At 50.4% G+C, this 15548-nt stretch overlaps 1 protein-coding gene across 1 annotated transcript; it reads left to right on the plus strand.

The window, feature by feature from the left end:
• The first annotated feature begins 254 nt into the window (after positions 1 to 254).
• MMP23B (matrix metallopeptidase 23B) lies at positions 255 to 15329 on the plus strand. The gene is made up of 8 exons (XM_077312039.1): positions 255 to 794; positions 4886 to 5031; positions 6914 to 7053; positions 7468 to 7635; positions 10378 to 10542; positions 12302 to 12412; positions 12755 to 12881; positions 14134 to 15329. Exons 1-8 carry the CDS (start codon positions 624 to 626, stop codon positions 14306 to 14308), a joined length of 1203 nt encoding a protein of 400 aa, XP_077168154.1. The 5' UTR covers positions 255 to 623; the 3' UTR covers positions 14309 to 15329.
• The last annotated feature ends 219 nt before the right edge of the window (positions 15330 to 15548 follow it).

Consider the following 15548-nt stretch of genomic DNA (forward strand, 5'->3'; position numbering starts at 1 on the left):
ATCCATGTAGCTTTTGTTGAACTATCCTGTGAACTTTATTGCTGGCTGTTCATCCGTGTGGGGAGGTGCTTCTCTTGAATCATAAAGGCTGCTTATGAATTGCCAAAACGCAATCAAAAGAAAGTAACGGCCCTCTTTCCAGTCTGGGAGCTCAAAAGTGTGCTGCAAACAACCTCCTTTCCTAGCGCGGACCGTCCGTCTTCAGCAAAATATTCCAGGGGCCAATTCTGAATCCGGCTCCTGGGTTCCGTTCCCATCTTCCCCTCCCCCTTTTTGTTGCATAAGTCCGGAGGCTTTCTCATCCCGCTGCTGACACACAGCTGGAAAAGCAACAGTGCTTCCATGAGCCCAGCTGTTCTGCTGCATGGTGTGTCCCCCCACCAAAGGAAGATTGAGTTGGGAGAAATATGATCCATCTTGGCAGGGGCTGATAAAATACTTGGCTTGTCAAGCAGAGGTTGAATGTAAAGTCTAACTTTTTTTTTTAGGGTCATAAAAAAAAAGAATAGTTTTGCGAATATCCAACCAAGTTGCTTCAGCCGCAACGTACTGGGCTTCGGATGGCTGTGAACAGGATACATTAGCCGCTCTTTCTCTCTCTCCCTCTTTAATGAAAGACAGCCATGGAACATACGGAAATATTTCGTGCAGGCGACACTTCCAGTTTTCTCCCAGCTGACAGTTGGAAGAGAGATAAATTTCAGTGTCTCCTGAGTTTCTTATGCGTTTTCCCACTAGTGGTTCTTCTGGCGGCTCTCAGATACCCGCTTGGAAAAGATGCTCCAAAAATTCAGGTAAGATGCTCAATGGCAATATTTTTTTCAGATATATATATAGATGCCAAATGACAACACAAAAATCAAGGTAAGATGCTTTTGATGTTGTTGAGACCAGAAATATATATATATGTATATATGGCAATCTTTTTTTCAGGTATATATATATTCCAAATGACAATCCAAAAATTCCGGTAAGATGCTTTCAACATTGTTGAGACCAGGAACACACACCACACACACACACAACACACACACACACACACACAGAGCAATCCTTTTTGTCTTTTTCCTGACTGCAAGAAATATTGGTTTCCAGTCATGCAAATAGGAAGGAGACGATGGTTGTGATTGGTTAATGTTTCTGTTCCTCTCTGTAGGGAATATCTGGGCTAGGGATTTGTTCAGAACTGTAGGGTCATCCTCAACCCTTTGCATCAACCCCACAAGTCTGTCTCTTTGCTTCTTTTCATAGCATGAAGAGCGCCGGTGAATGCAAAGCATGCAAATCAGTTTGAGATGCAAGTAGGGATTGGCACAAGGAGAGCCAGTGTTACTAGTGGCTCCTCTAAAGCAGGGGAAAATATTTCAGTTCTGCAGTGTCGTTTCTGCTAGGGAAGGGGCATTTGTGAAGGAAGGAATCAGTCTTGCAGATGAAAGACAGCCGAGTTCTCCAAACTTTTTTTTGCTTTTTTAAAGCGGTGTGGACGAGCATATCAGAACTGCAAACATCATTATAGGTTTTAGGTATTCTATCATACCTGAAGAAGTGTGCATGCACACGAATGTTTACGCCTTGAATAAAACTCTGTTGGTTTGTTTTTGAAAGCCACACACCTGTGAAAAGAAAAGCCCATTCAGTGACAATAAGAGAGAGGAATAGACGTAGTCTTTTGATCCAAGTGGATTTCAAACTTGCTTTGCTCCAGATCTGGAGGGAGTTCAGCCATATGACCTACTTATGAATAGATGCTTTGGCATGGAGTGTGTGCATGCGCAAAGACGCACATTTACAAGGCTTGATGACTAATCCCCCCTCAAATAGGAATGGCGTTTCCTGGAGTGGCAGGAAGCACCAGCCCTCCGCGGGATCAGCTGGAGAGTTTTGTAAGAATCTGTTTCATTTGCAGATCTCGCAGATAAGCAGGCGGGCCCTGGCAGACGATCAGAAAGCAGTGTGGTTTCCCTCCCGCCTCCCCAAAATGATCTCTTTGGAACCCACCAAAGATTCCTGGTCAGTGAACTGCAAAAGCCAGACTTTGTCCCTGGCTACATTCGAGCTACCAAACTGTTTCTCTCCAGCCCCTGTTCTCAGAGGATGTAGGAAGGGGCTGTCTATAAGCTCATAGCCTCCAGCTATCAAAAGCCATTCGCAAAACACTTTAAGTTAACTAACCAGGCAGAATTCTTGAGAGAAGGTCAAAAGGATGCTGGCAACAGCGTAGACCAGTTGTTGCCAGAAGCTGGCTGTTAGCTTACCTGTTCTTGCACACTAATTAAGTCACTAAAAGCTGCTTTGTGTCCAAAGCAATTTGTCCGCAGAAGTCGCCTAGTGCTTCTCTGCAGGAGTTTGTGGCCCTGATTCCTTCCAGTCAAGGCTGTGCTAGGGCTTTACTGCACAGTGGCATTTGCTATGCTAGGCCGAGTGCTTCTCAAAGGCACAGAGGCAGCGGAATGATTCTGCCTCACAGGAGGTTGCAGCGTGTGTCTCTGTATGAGTCACTGCTCGTTTGCCTCTTTTAATTCAGAAGACATGCCTGAACAGCAATTCATCCAGAAACACTGGTGGGGAAGACATTTCTAAGGACAGATAATTCTGAAATCTTATTCCGAAAGGCCAAATAGGTATGGAATTCTTAGGCATATTATTTGGGGCTTGAACAGTCATTTGCAGAAGGCTATTCCTGATGAATGCCATGGTGCTGGAGAAATTTACCCTTGCATAACATTTTCCCTATCAGAAATACCCTCTGGAGAGGCAAAGTTTGGATATAAACATTTAAAACAAGCAGACTATGGATATTATGCCTATATATTCCCTATGGGAGTTGCATTTTCAATCAGGTAGATGTGTGTGTGTGTGTGTGGCGTTTCCAAGTATCATGGCTCTAATCTCGATTCGATCTCACCAGAGTTGCTTTCTCAAGAGATCTGCTTCTAAATCTCCAAGGCCAGGTGCGGCTTGATCCATTGGGTACAGCCTCCCATTTTAGGGAGCCAGTGTGGTCCAGTGGTTCGGAGTGGCAGCCTCTAATCTGGAGACCTGGGGTTGATTCCTCACTCCTCCACGTGCAGCCACTGTGGTCTAGGCACAGTTCTCTTAGAGCTCTCTTGGCCCCGCCTCACTCAGAGGGTATCTGTTGTGGGGAGAGGAAGGGAAGGCGATTGTAAGCTGCTTTGAGACTCTGCTGAGAGTCTCTTCTTCTTAATTCAGAACGATGCCTCTGCTCTCACAAGTCTACACAACCTCTGATACATGGGGTTACAAACCCCTCAAGTGCAACCTGGAGTTCTCATGGAATTACAACCAGTCAAACCAAGATCCGTTCCCCTGGAGAAAAGGGCTGCTTTGGGGGGGTGGGTTCGAGAGCCTCCCATCTCTGCTGAGCACCCCTCCCCCCAAGCCCCACCACCGAACGGCCAGAATCTCCTGCACAGCTGGCAGCTGTGCAGGCCAAGGGGAGCCGTTTTGGGAGTGGAGAGACAGACAGCACAAAGCAAGCACCTCAGCTCATTTTTGCCTGCTGGTTCTCATCCGTGCACTTAATGCATCAGCCAGCTCTCTGGCTTGCAGTGCTTTCCTGGAAAATCTGAGGTTGGCAGGCTGGCACCGAGCGGGCGCATCTGACCAGGCCTGAGCTGGCTCCTCACAGGACCGCCGACAAAAAGGTTGTCTGAGTCCACGCGTTCCCCTGGGCCAGCTGAGCTCCTGGCTTGCGTTCGGAGAGCAGGCCCTCCTCAAAAGAGCAGGGAGATCTGAGGCAGTCTCTGGAACGTTTTTTGAACAGAGCCTCTCAAGTTTTCTTTTCCCTTCTAAGGTTCGCAGCTGCTTCCCGCCCGAGGGTAGGGATCCCCATCCAGGACTCCCTGCGGCTCCATGAGACCTTGCCAGGGGCTTCCTGGCCTTCCCCCTGCCTTAAGGGACCGGGCCGCAAACTGTTCACAGCTTTGCCACGAAAACAGGGAATCGTCCGCTTCCATTGGCTTGGGGGTGTCATTCTCGCAAGATTGGCGCACCTGAGAAAGGGGCTTCAGCAGAATATCATGCTGTAGAACAGGGGTGGCCAAACTGGGGCTCTCCAGATGTTCCTGGATTACGATTCCCATAAGGTCCCTGCCCATTGGCCAGGCGGGCAGGAGCTCATGGGAACTGTAGTCCATGGACCTCTGGGGAGCCCCAGTTAGGCCACCCTGCGTTCTAAAGCAGGGGTAGTCAACCTGTGGTCCTCCAGATGTCCATGGACTACAATTCCCATGAGCCCCTGCCAGCGAACGCTGGCAGGGGCTCATGGGAATTGTAGTCCATGGACCTCTGGAGGACCACAGGTTGTCTACCCCTGTTCTAAAGCAGCCGTTTTCTCCAGGGAAACCAATCTCTGTCACCTGGCGATTGGTTGTAATTCTTACAAATGGAACGGGGAGACAGTGGAGAGGGGGGGGGAGCTCTTTAAAAAGGATTTTTACAGGAAAACAACCCCTATGGCAAGGAAGGCAAGTGAAAAACCTTTGACTACATACAATCTTGACAGTTTGGCCATGTGGGCGTGGGGGGGGGGGAGGCGACATCTTTGCAGACTCCTAAAGGCCCTTGGCTGTCCCCTGTTGGAAACAGGATGCTGGATCGGACAGACCATTCCTTTAAACCAAGAAGGCAAACGTGTGCGAAGCAAACTGGGTGATGCCAGGAAAAGAAAAGAAAAAAAACTCACGCAAGACAGCTTTTGCAGGAAAAGGCTGGCAGGGAGACTTTCTGCACCGCTTTGGGCTTAATGAGAAAAACTGATGTGCAATCCCAGTAATGGAAATAAATCATCCAAATGGGGACTGTTGTGAGAACGCGTTCTGAGGCCCCGATCCCCAAAGCCTGACCTCCTGCTCTATCTTTTTAGGATGTGGCTGCACCGCTGGGTTTCCCGAAGGCCATCTCCCCACCCTTCCGAGATCTCGTCTTCCCGCCTCATCCCCACCTGCGGCAGAAGCGCTACACCCTCACGCCGGGGCACCTGAAGTGGGATCACTACAACCTGACGTACAAGTAAGGCTGTCTCTCTCGTGCTGCAGATCCACACGTGGCAAACGTTGAGGTGGGATCTGCCCCTTCTGGAGCCTCTCCAAAGAGAGCCAGCGTGGTGTCACGGTTAAGAGTGGCGGCTTCTAATCTGGCAAGCTGGGTTTGATTCCCCGCTTCTCCACATGCAGCCGGCTGGGTGATCTTGGGCCAGTCACAGTCCCGTTAGAGCTGTTCTCGCAGAGCAGTTCTGTCAGGGCTCTCTCAGACTCACTTCCCTCACAGGGTGTCTGTTGTGGGGAGAGGAAAGGGAAGGTGATGGTAGGCCACTCTGAGACTCCTTCGGGTAGAGAAAAGCGGCATGTAAGGACCAGCTCTTCTTTTTTCATGGGATTTATGTTGAACTTGTTGCTGAACAATTGAAAATAGACCACTGCAAGATCGGAAGGGGGAAGTGTAGTGCCTTACGGGATCCCCATAAGCTAGCTGCGACTTTGTCCGCAGTTTACACACCCAAAAACAGCCGGAACGTGGAGGTAAGGGCCCAGTCCCCTTGCGGTCCAATTCCGTTGACAATCTAACTTTTTGGTCCCTCGACTTTAACAAATTAAACAAAATCCGTCACGGATGAATAGCCGGCGTCCCTGGACAGAAGAACTCTGCGCCAGATATGACCGCATCCATGTTGTCACCTCGTCGGGACTCAGAAGGAGAGGTGGGTTTCTCCAGCCACGGCTGCGGGAAGAAGGGCCAAGCGGAGCGTGGTTGGTTCCGACAAGGAAACCGCCCGCAGCTAAGAAGTGCCAAATTAAGAGTTGGCAGGGGCTAGCACCCTGGCCTGGTTAACCTCAAGTGGTTTTTGCCTCACCCTTGGCTAGCAAATCGCGGCCTGCTGGCCAGTGAAAGAGGTGCTTTGTTCTCCTCGGCCAAGCCCCAGAATGAAACGCATTATATATATATCCATCCGTGTGTGTGGATTTAACATGACATTTCGACCCTGTCGTCCTTCCAAGTTGCTCAGGACAGGGTATTTCTTTGACTGTAACGTATTTAAAGTTTCTTGGCGAAACTGCAGGCTGGACAGCACACGACGACAAAGGAGAACATCTGAAACCTTGCTTAGAAACAAAAGCAAATATAATAATTATTTTGCCAAACACCAATCGTTTCTGAGATCAGGCCAGCAGGTGAGACAAGAATAGAGAGCGACAGGAACTCAAAAGCAAGCCAGCAAACAGCAAAACAAAACCATGACAGCAAAACCCTAAACCTTTGCACGGGCCGAGTAGCCAGTCTCCAGGTGGTGAGTTAGGGATGCCAGCTTCCAGGTGGGACCTGGGGATCCCCTGGAATCACAGGCTAAAGAGATCAGTTCCCCTGGAGAAAGTGGCTGCTTGGGAGGGGGGACACCATAACATTAGACCCCACTGAGGTCCCTCCCTGCCCCTAATCCCACCCATTCCCGACTCCACCCCCGAAGTTGCCAGGGATTTCCCAACCCAGAGCTGGCAATCTTGGCTACGAGCAAGGAGGGCTTAGTGGAAGAGCCTTTGCTTTGCCTGCAGAATGTCCCAGGTTCAATCCCCAGCATCTCCAGTTAAAAAGGACCAGGCAGGAGGTGAAGCGGAAGACCTCTATCTGAGACCCTGGGGAGCAGCTGCCAGTCTTTTTGGACCATGCTCACTTGGATGGGCCAAGGGTTTGATTCAGTAGAGGGCAGCTTCATGTACATTCATGCATGTTCACAAAATTACAGCACCGTGTTCCTGCTTTCTTCCGGATGCTTCACGCAAACTTAGGGCGCTGTTGCATTCCATAGGGGTGGAACCGTTCCTAGTGGCGACCACCCACTCTCCCTAGACTACCAGCATCCCCCCGGTCATTCCTTCTGTTCTTTATTCCCCTGCAGGATCCTGTCCTACCCCAGAAACCTCATCAATGAGAGCCAGACGAGGAAGGGGCTGGTGACCGCTTTCCGCATGTGGAGCGACGTCACCCCTTTCAGCTTCCGGGAGGTGTCGCCCAGCGAAGCCAGTGACCTGAAAATCGGTAGGCGTTAGACCTTAGGCGTTAGAGTTTAAATGCGAAAAGAAGCCGAGCACCAGTCTGCATAAAAGAATAAAATAGTTTTATCATGCGTAGCAGGGATTCCCAACCAGGGGTCTGTGGCAGCTCCGGACGCGGTCGTTGGCCTTTCCCATCCTGCCTTAATGGCCACAAGCTGGGGAATCACATCCCCACTGGATGCGCCCCTGAATTCCCCTTCCCAGGCTGCACCTTCAGACCTCCTGGAATTTCCCGAGCAGGAGCTGGCAGCCCTGAAAAAAGGGTCTGAACAGTTTGGCTCTTTGGGAGAATCATGGCGTGTTTGCAAAAACCCATTCAGCTGCACAGCCTTCTGGGGACTGATATTACCTCTTTGCTGAACCTGCTCTGTTCCCATTTCTCTCCCCCCCCCCCCAGGCTTCTATCCCATAAACCACACGGATTGCCTGGAGTCCCACATTCACCACTGTTTTGACGGCACGACGGGAGAGCTGGCCCATGCCTTCTTCCCGCAGACCGGCGAGATCCATTTCGATGACCACGAATACTGGATTGTGGGGCAGACGAGATTTAGCTGGAAGAAAGGTAAACCCGCCACTTTCCCGGTGCTTGGTCCATCTTCCCTGCAGTTCTTTGCAGCCTGGACCTAGTCTGCACATACAGGATAATGCACTTTCAATGTGCTTCGGCAGCTGGATTTTCCTGTGCGGAACAGGAAAATCTACTTCTAAAGTGCATTGAAAGTGCATTATCTATTGTGTGCAGACTAGGCCCTGGTGTGGTGCCCGGTGTATCGGTTAAGAGCAGCGGACTCTAATCTTGAGAACCGGGTTTGACTCCCCACCCCTCTTTCACATGCAACCCGCTGGGTGACCTTGGGCCAGTCACAGCTCTCTCAGGGCTCTCTTCAGCTTCACCTACCTCACAGGGTGTCTGTTGTGGGGAGAGGAAGAGAAGGCAATTGCAAGCTGCTTAGAGACACATGAGGCCAGCTGGGTGACCTCGAGCCAGTCACAGTTCTCTCAGAGCTCTCTTCAGCTTCACCTCCCTCACAGGGTGTCTGTTGTGGGGAGAGGAAGAGAAGGCAATTGCAAGCTGCTTAGAGACACATGAGGCCAGCTGGGTGACCTCGAGCCAGTCACAGTTCTCTCAGGGCTCTCTCAGCCCCACTTACCTAACAAGGTATCTGTTGTGGGGAGAGAAAATTGTAAGCCACGTTGAGATGCCTTCAGATAGTAAAAAGCAGGGTATAAAAACCAACTCTTCTTCATTTTAAGAGGTCGGAGCTCAAGAACCCACCTTTCTGGGCTCTCGGCACAGTACAGGGCCGGTGCCCTCCGCGGAGCATCACTTTTTGTGTGGCGTGAAGCGGCTCATCTGCCAATGCTCAGCAGGTTTCGCCGTCCTAAACAGTATTTCCTTCTCCTGTCTTGTGTGACTCGCCGGCAGACAGACTCAGAGAACGTGAATATCATTCCAAGAATGTTCCCAGTTAAGGGGCTGCAGCAGAGGGGGTTCAACCGCAATTGTGCAGCCTCCCCCCCCCCCTCCCCAAACTCCCATCCAGCCATTTGAGCTCTGGCCACCAAACCTTTTCCTAGATTTTTTTAGTGCCAGCAGGCTGTTTACATTTTCCGGGCCTTCCGTCACCAGCTTTTCTGCATACGTGGTCGTTTTGCGGTCAGGGACTGACGCCTCAGTGATGGCTGCAAAGGGTCTGGACCTCCGCGAACGTTAAATGGGTAGCAGATGGCTCTCGAGCAGAGGAGGAAAACAGAGGAGTAGTAAAAAAAAAGAAAAGGAAAAAAGTCCACAATGCAAAAGAGAGAGCTGACTATGCACACCGCAGACAGGACAGAGAGTTGCATGAGAATTAGAAGGCCCGAGGTAAGGATGGCCAGACCATGGCTGTCTCTAGACGTCCATGGACTACAATGACCACAAGCCTCTGCCAGCATGTGCTGGCAGGGGCTCACGGTCATTGTAGTCCATGGATACCTGGAGAGCCACAGTTCAGCCACCTCTGGCCTAAGGTGTTAAGAGATATCCCGGAAACAAAGGTCTGGAGAAAATGACTGCTTTGGAAGGTGGGCACCAGAGCATTGACTCGTACAGAGAGGCAACAGGAGCTTCCTGGTGGTTAGGAAACTGCCGTTCTTCATCCACAGTTACCATTCAGTCATGCCAAGGGGCCAGAGAACTCCCCGCTCCCAGTGGACGCCGAATGAAAAGTGGCAACGCCAACTCATGCAGAGATACAACGGGTAGCCTCAGATAGCAAGCGATTCTTCTGCAACTTTGCATTGGAAATGATTAAATTAATGAATCGCACCACTTGGGTAGCCACAAGAGAATCATTTGCCTTGGCAGAGCCTGACTAGGAAGAGGGGAAGCATGAGCAATTATTCATACAGAGAGGCTACAGCAGCCTCTCTGTAGGATTAGGTTCCAGTGAGCTTTTAGCTGCTGTACCTGGTTTTCCTGACATAGCCGTTGGTAATATCTGCCTCTCAGCATGCAGACCCTCCATTCAAGCCCACGGATAATTTTGTTAAAATTCTCTTCCCGGGAAAAGGGGCTCGTCCATAAAATCTACCACACATGCCTGATGTAGATTGTGGTTTCCTTGCCCGGTTCCATTACACGAGTAGACCTTGGCCATAAAATAGCAAGATATCAACTCATCAGAGGAAAACGGCCTTTCGGGCTCAGCCGCGGATTCTTTCCGCACACAAATATGTGGACGCTGCGACTGAGGGGTCACGACCCCCGTTCCAAAATCCAGTTGCGTTCTGGCCCTGAGGCAGCCGTCTGCTAGATTTCCAGACAATACTATTTCCTATTTAGGAAGAGGAAAATTTGGGAAGCGCATCGTCAAAGGAAAACTACCAGATTTCACAACATCTCGCCACTGGGCCAAGGCAGACGATCAGGGTGTCTGTCTTTCTGACGAAAAACAAACATTTTTAAAGCTTTTCAAAAAGAATCGGACCCCCTTGGCAAAATCAGGGCCTCGTCTTGCCTCGCCCATCTCCCACCTGGCATGAGGGATCCCATAAATGATCAAGGATGGCCAGAGTGTAAGACTGGGGTAAGACCGGATTCAGATCAGTCACTCATGGAAAGCCCTGGGGCCCATCTCGCTCTTTTAGCTTTGCCTACCGTACAGGGTTGTTGTGAACGACAAAGGAGAAGAGATCTGCGTACCTCAAAGGTAGAACTAGAACATAACTGATCTCAGAGGCTGATTTACCTGTCCCACCCCAGGACTTGTGACATTTGATCTTAATTTTCAGAAGCTGATAAATTGTGTTTCCTTTATCGCAGGGGTCTGGCTGACTGACCTGGTCCATATTGCTGCTCACGAAATTGGCCACGCCCTTGGCCTGATGCACTCCCTGGATCCAAACGCTCTGATGCACCTCAATGCAACCTTGACTGGGAAGAACGTCATCTCCCAGGACGAGATGTGGGGGATCTTCAGGCTTTATGGTGAGCAGGAGGAGGAGGAGGTTGCCAGGAGGAAAAACGGGCATCCCTTCAAAACATTCTAGCAAACTACTTCCAAAATACGGGCAGGAGAGGTGCACTGCTTGATTCTCCCCCTTGCGGGTCCGTTTTTCATTCTCATCTCTTCCCTTCCCTTCATTATTTATTTATCGTGCAGGGTAACCAGGAGAAAATACAATTGGCTGGACTGTCTGGCAGCCAGGCAGGAGGCCCTTAGAGGTGGCTTGCCCCCACATCAGAACCAGTTTCCCTTGGAGGTCTCCCATCCAAATATTAACACCCTCCTGCTTACCTTCTAAGAGCTGATGAGATCAGGCATTGCTTGAGCCATCCATCTGGGTCCATTCCGCACACATAGGATAATGCACTTTCAATGTGCTTTGGCAGCTGGATTTTCCTGTGCGGAACAGGAAACTCTCCTTCTACAGTGCATTGAAAGTGCATTATCCGATGTGTGCAGAATTTCTGAGATCAGATGAGAGCAGGCCAGCCTAGGCTACCCAGGTCAAGACAGGAGATGTTCAGAGGTGGCTACTTAGGTTCCACTTAGGGACCCTGGTCTTCCCTGATGGTCTTCCATCCAGGTACTAACCACACCTGATCATGACTAGCTCAAACTGGTTTTCACTGGCCGACCCCTGCAAGAAAGCTTTCGGGGCGAAATGAGTTCATCGGTCCCTCCTCCTCCAGGCATCTCCTGCTTAAGCCCAAACCCTCGGTACGGCCAAACCGAGAATCTTAGGCGAGACAAGACGCTTTTGATTTGAAGATTAGTGGCTCGAACTGTCTCCTCTGATCAGAACTTTTGGAGGGAGTTTAAAAAAGAAAAGAAAAGAAAGAACAAGAAAATCACAAGGATGTCAACCCATGGCTGAAATTCAATTTATGGCTTAACAAAAGGGAAATGGCCCGAAGGGAGAAAGAGCCGTCTACCCACAGACCGAAAAAGGAGGCGCGGAAGGGAACCAGTCCTCCTTTTGGGAAATATTTGGCTTTGAAAATGCTATGTGTTGGCTTCCCCGTCTAGCGCTAGATCTCTCTGCCAAACCAGCTCCTTGCACACTCCCCGGAAGGGCTGGAGAAAGCGGGGTGGGGTCCCAGCCATCCCAGGATATTCTTCTACAAGCTAGTCAACAAAAGGCTTCTCCTCTCTCTTTTCTTATAATCCCTCTCAATCATTCCGCAAAGCTCTTGGGGTCTGTTTCACCCCCAGTCTCTGCTTATCTGTGCATTTATGAATGGCCACCAGTCTGATGAAGCACCCTCCCTCTGGGGACGGGCTGAAGACTCTGGGAGGGTGGCAATCACGGGCTGCTAGCCCTGGTGACTAAAGGGAACTTCCACATTCAGAGGCAGTCAGCCTTTGAACCCCAGCACCTGGAGGTAATATTAGGTTAAGGCCTCGGCCTCCCTGCCCTGTTGTCAGCCTCCCAGAGGAACTGGTTGGCTGCTTTGTGAGGCATGAGGATGGACCAGTTGAACCGCTGGCCTGATGCAGCAGGGCTTTCTGTGGTCTTCCTGGGCCCCCTCCCCTCCCCGGACTCTACTCTCTCTGGCCTCCACGCCCAAATCTCCTTGCAGCTTCCCCCAGAATTGTATCCGATCTCCAGACTACGGGGGTAGTCCGGAGTCCCCCCCTCTACAAATCTCTCAGAATTTCCTCTTTTTGCTGGCCCCCGGAGCCCCTCCCTCTTCCTTGTGGTTTGTATTTATTTTAAACAGACGGCTTCTCCCATTTCAGGCTGTAAAGACCGGCTCTTTGTCTGCCCTTCCTGGACGCGAAAGGGCTTCTGCAGGAAGCGGACCAAGCTGATGAAGAAGCACTGTCCCTACAGCTGTGACTTCTGTCTGGGTAGAGTCCTCCCTCCCTGTTTTCAGGGGCTGTTTCCACCCCCTGCCCTGGGTCAGCAGTCCAAAGGGGCCTCAAAGAGGATGGGGACCCTGCTTGGCATGCAGGATGCCACAGGTTCAGTCCTAGGCACCTCCAAGTTAAAAACATCTTGGGCGGTTGCCCATGAGAAGTCTCTTCTCTGTAGCGAGCCAGAAGGATCTGCCCTCTGACTCAGGGTAAGGTCTCTTCCTATTTCAATTGCGTTCACAAGGACCGTATGAATCTGTGCTTTATGTCACTCTCTGGGCAACGGCTCTGACGTGAAGTCCCGCACATGGTTTAATTTGGGGCCTTCCCTTCTAGATTTCCCTTTCCCAACCGTGGTGCCGACCCCGCCTCCTGCAAGGATGAAAACAAGGATTGTCCCCGAGGGGAGGAACGTCACCTTCCGGTGCGGACAGAAGATCATGCATAAAAAGGGCAAAGTGTAGTAAGTAACCTCAGAGGAGCCGTCAAATGGAACAGGAAGAAAACAGGTTTTCCTTGTTGTTTAATTGCCCCCCCAGCAACTGGTATTCAAAGGTATACTGCCTTTGACCATGGAGGCTCCAATGAGCAATCATGGCCGTTTGCTGCTGATTTTTTTTGAATGACTTTGTCTTGATTTCTGATTCAGAGCCAGGGAACCCTTACTGTAGTTTGCAAGGGCAAAGCTGCATTTCATAAAAAGATTTAAAAATCTTTAATCTTTACCTATCCAGACCAATTTGGGTCCCCCTTCCAGAACGGCATCCGGTATTCCAAGTGCAGCCGCTCAACAGATTTACATAAAGGCTTTAAAAATATATACAAGTGTATTATCTGCAGTTGAATTTCAGGAATTGAGCTACTCAGCAGATAATTGATAACCTGATCCGGGGTAATTAAAACCTCACAAGAGGAGGTATAAATAGCCTCTCGTCCACATCTAATGAGAATGCTATGACTGCTCTGAGACGGGAGTTCCTAATTTGTCCGTAACCATTTCTTCTGTGGGGAAATTCAGTGCAGCAATTGGGTTGGTGGCCTTGCACGATCCCCAGTGGCTGGGGAACAGTGAATGTTGGGGAACAGTGAATGTGTATGTAAGCAATTGCCCAACCAGTTAATGCTTCAACCTGCACATAACCCTTACCAGATTGGGAGGCCATTTGTATCCAGCGGGGGATTTTTCAGCTCTAGAGTGACCCCTCAAATGCTGCTTCTGGGGGGGGGGGAAGATCCCTCCCCCAAATAGCAGGAAGAAAGTCTCAGAAGTCTGCAGCAGTCCTTCACTGAATCCAGTCCCATGTTGTTATTACAGAGAGCAAAGAACAGCATCCCCCCACCCCACCTTTCACTACTCAAAGGAGTCCCAAAGTGGCTTACAATTGCCTTCCCTTCCCCTCCCCACAACAGACACCCTGCGAGGTAAGTGGAGCTGAGAGAGCTCTCGCAGAACTGCTCTGTGAGAACAGCTCTGCAAAAATCATGACTGGCCCAAGGCCACCCAGCTGGCTGCATGTGGAGGAGTGGGAAATTAAATCCAGCTCTCCAGCTTAGAGGGCCACTGCTCTTAACCACACCACCACTCTAACTGTCAAGGCCCAAGAGTTAAAAAGCAGAGTACCTTCCGTAACAGAAAGTGACCGATAGGTAAGCATTGCCCATCCTCCCACCTGACCCCGTTCTCTTTCCCTCCTTCTGCTTTCCCTCCCATACAGTTGGTACAAGGATAAGGAACTTCTGGAATATTCCTACCCGGGGTACCTCTCGTTGAACGACGACCACATGAGCATCATCGCCAACGCAATCAACGAAGGCATCTACACTTGCATGGTCAAGAAGAAGTCCAAGATCCTCACCACGTACTCCTGGAGAGTCAAGGTGAAGCAGTAGGAGGCGGGGAGGCGTTCTTTGCAGGGACTTTGGACTCTTGGCACCCACCCAGCTGATTTGCAGAGCACCCCTCCTCGCCTTCCCGCCATCTGCCCCTCGGATACCTGGTTGGGGATGCTGGCCCTTCCGCAACCAGAGACGATTGCCTCCTTAAAAAAACACACACGCGAATGGACAATCAGAACGGTTTCCCTTTTAGCAGTCCTCCTGATCATAGAGAGGAAGGCAGGAGGGCTGATCGTTTGTCAGCATTGCAGGTGACAAAATGCAAAGCTAGTCTATAAAGATAGAACTGCAGCAAGTCCTAGGCTGTGACACCTTGGGGCTTTTGAAGGCCGAGATGGGGATTTCAACGACTCGCACCTGTGAAGTGGGGGACAGCTTTCGTGGGACAGGAGCTGATGCAGGAACGCCAGAGGGCAGGGGGTCCCCAACCTTTCCGGAGCCCACGGACACCTTTGGAATTCTGACGTGGCCTTGTGGGCACAGCTGCAGCTCATAATCGGCCGCAAAATGAAGGTCCTCATGGCTGCTATGACAGCTGCTGCCAAAGCGGTTTTAAAAAAATCTGCAGTCTCTCAGATCTCCTACGGCCAATCAGGAGCCTTGCTGGACTTGCCTACTTTCTAAAAAGGCTCGGCCCGGATAAAGTATTGATGGCGCTACATTTGGGATCCGTCTTAGTGGACAATCAAAAAGATTACGGAGATCACTGCCAGGGACCGCTTTAAGGTGCTAAGAAACTGCATTCATTTAACGTTGGGCCTACCTGGGCCACCACCTTTGGGAAGCTGTGACAAAAGCTCAGCTCTAGAGGTCAGGTCCTCTGTTTTGCACCTTGGTGTATACGGAGATGCGTTTCTCCTCTCTTGGCTTCAATACTGACCTCGAAAGCTTTTTTATTATTATTAAAACCCCAACAACCACACTTGTTTGCAGCTTCAGGAAGGCTGTGGGACTACTTAGGTTATTCGCCAGTCGATTACTGCTGTTCCGGTTTTTAATAAAGTGCTCCCCCCACCCCCCGTCTGCATTTCGCATTCGTTTCCTTCCCCACAGTCATCTGGAATGACGGTGTCTACGTAGCCTTTATAATTAAATCAAGACAAGCCCCCATAAAGACGCCGGGTATTTAAGCGGAGAAAGAACACAGAACTGCCCGATTTGCGGTAACGTCCGCCCTGGCTTAAAATTACCCTCTTTTAGGAGGCGGCTGTCGGGATTTAAATCACATATTGGC

Source organism: Paroedura picta, chromosome 15, assembly GCF_049243985.1.
Source record: "Paroedura picta isolate Pp20150507F chromosome 15, Ppicta_v3.0, whole genome shotgun sequence".
NCBI lineage: Eukaryota > Metazoa > Chordata > Lepidosauria > Squamata > Gekkonidae > Paroedura > Paroedura picta.

What these genes read in the sequence shown, in the direction of transcription:
- MMP23B (XM_077312039.1), top strand. Translation starts at nt 624, where the DNA reads ATGGAACATACGGAAATATTTCGTGCAGGCGACACTTCCAGTTTTCTC. An exon ending in AGCCAGTGACCTGAAAATCG is followed by an intron (nt 7,054 to 7,467) that starts GTAGGCGTTAGA and finishes CCCCCCCCCCAG; the next exon opens with GCTTCTATCCCATAAACCAC. An exon ending in CAGCTGTGACTTCTGTCTGG is followed by an intron (nt 12,413 to 12,754) that starts GTAGAGTCCTCC and finishes CTTCCCTTCTAG; the next exon opens with ATTTCCCTTTCCCAACCGTG.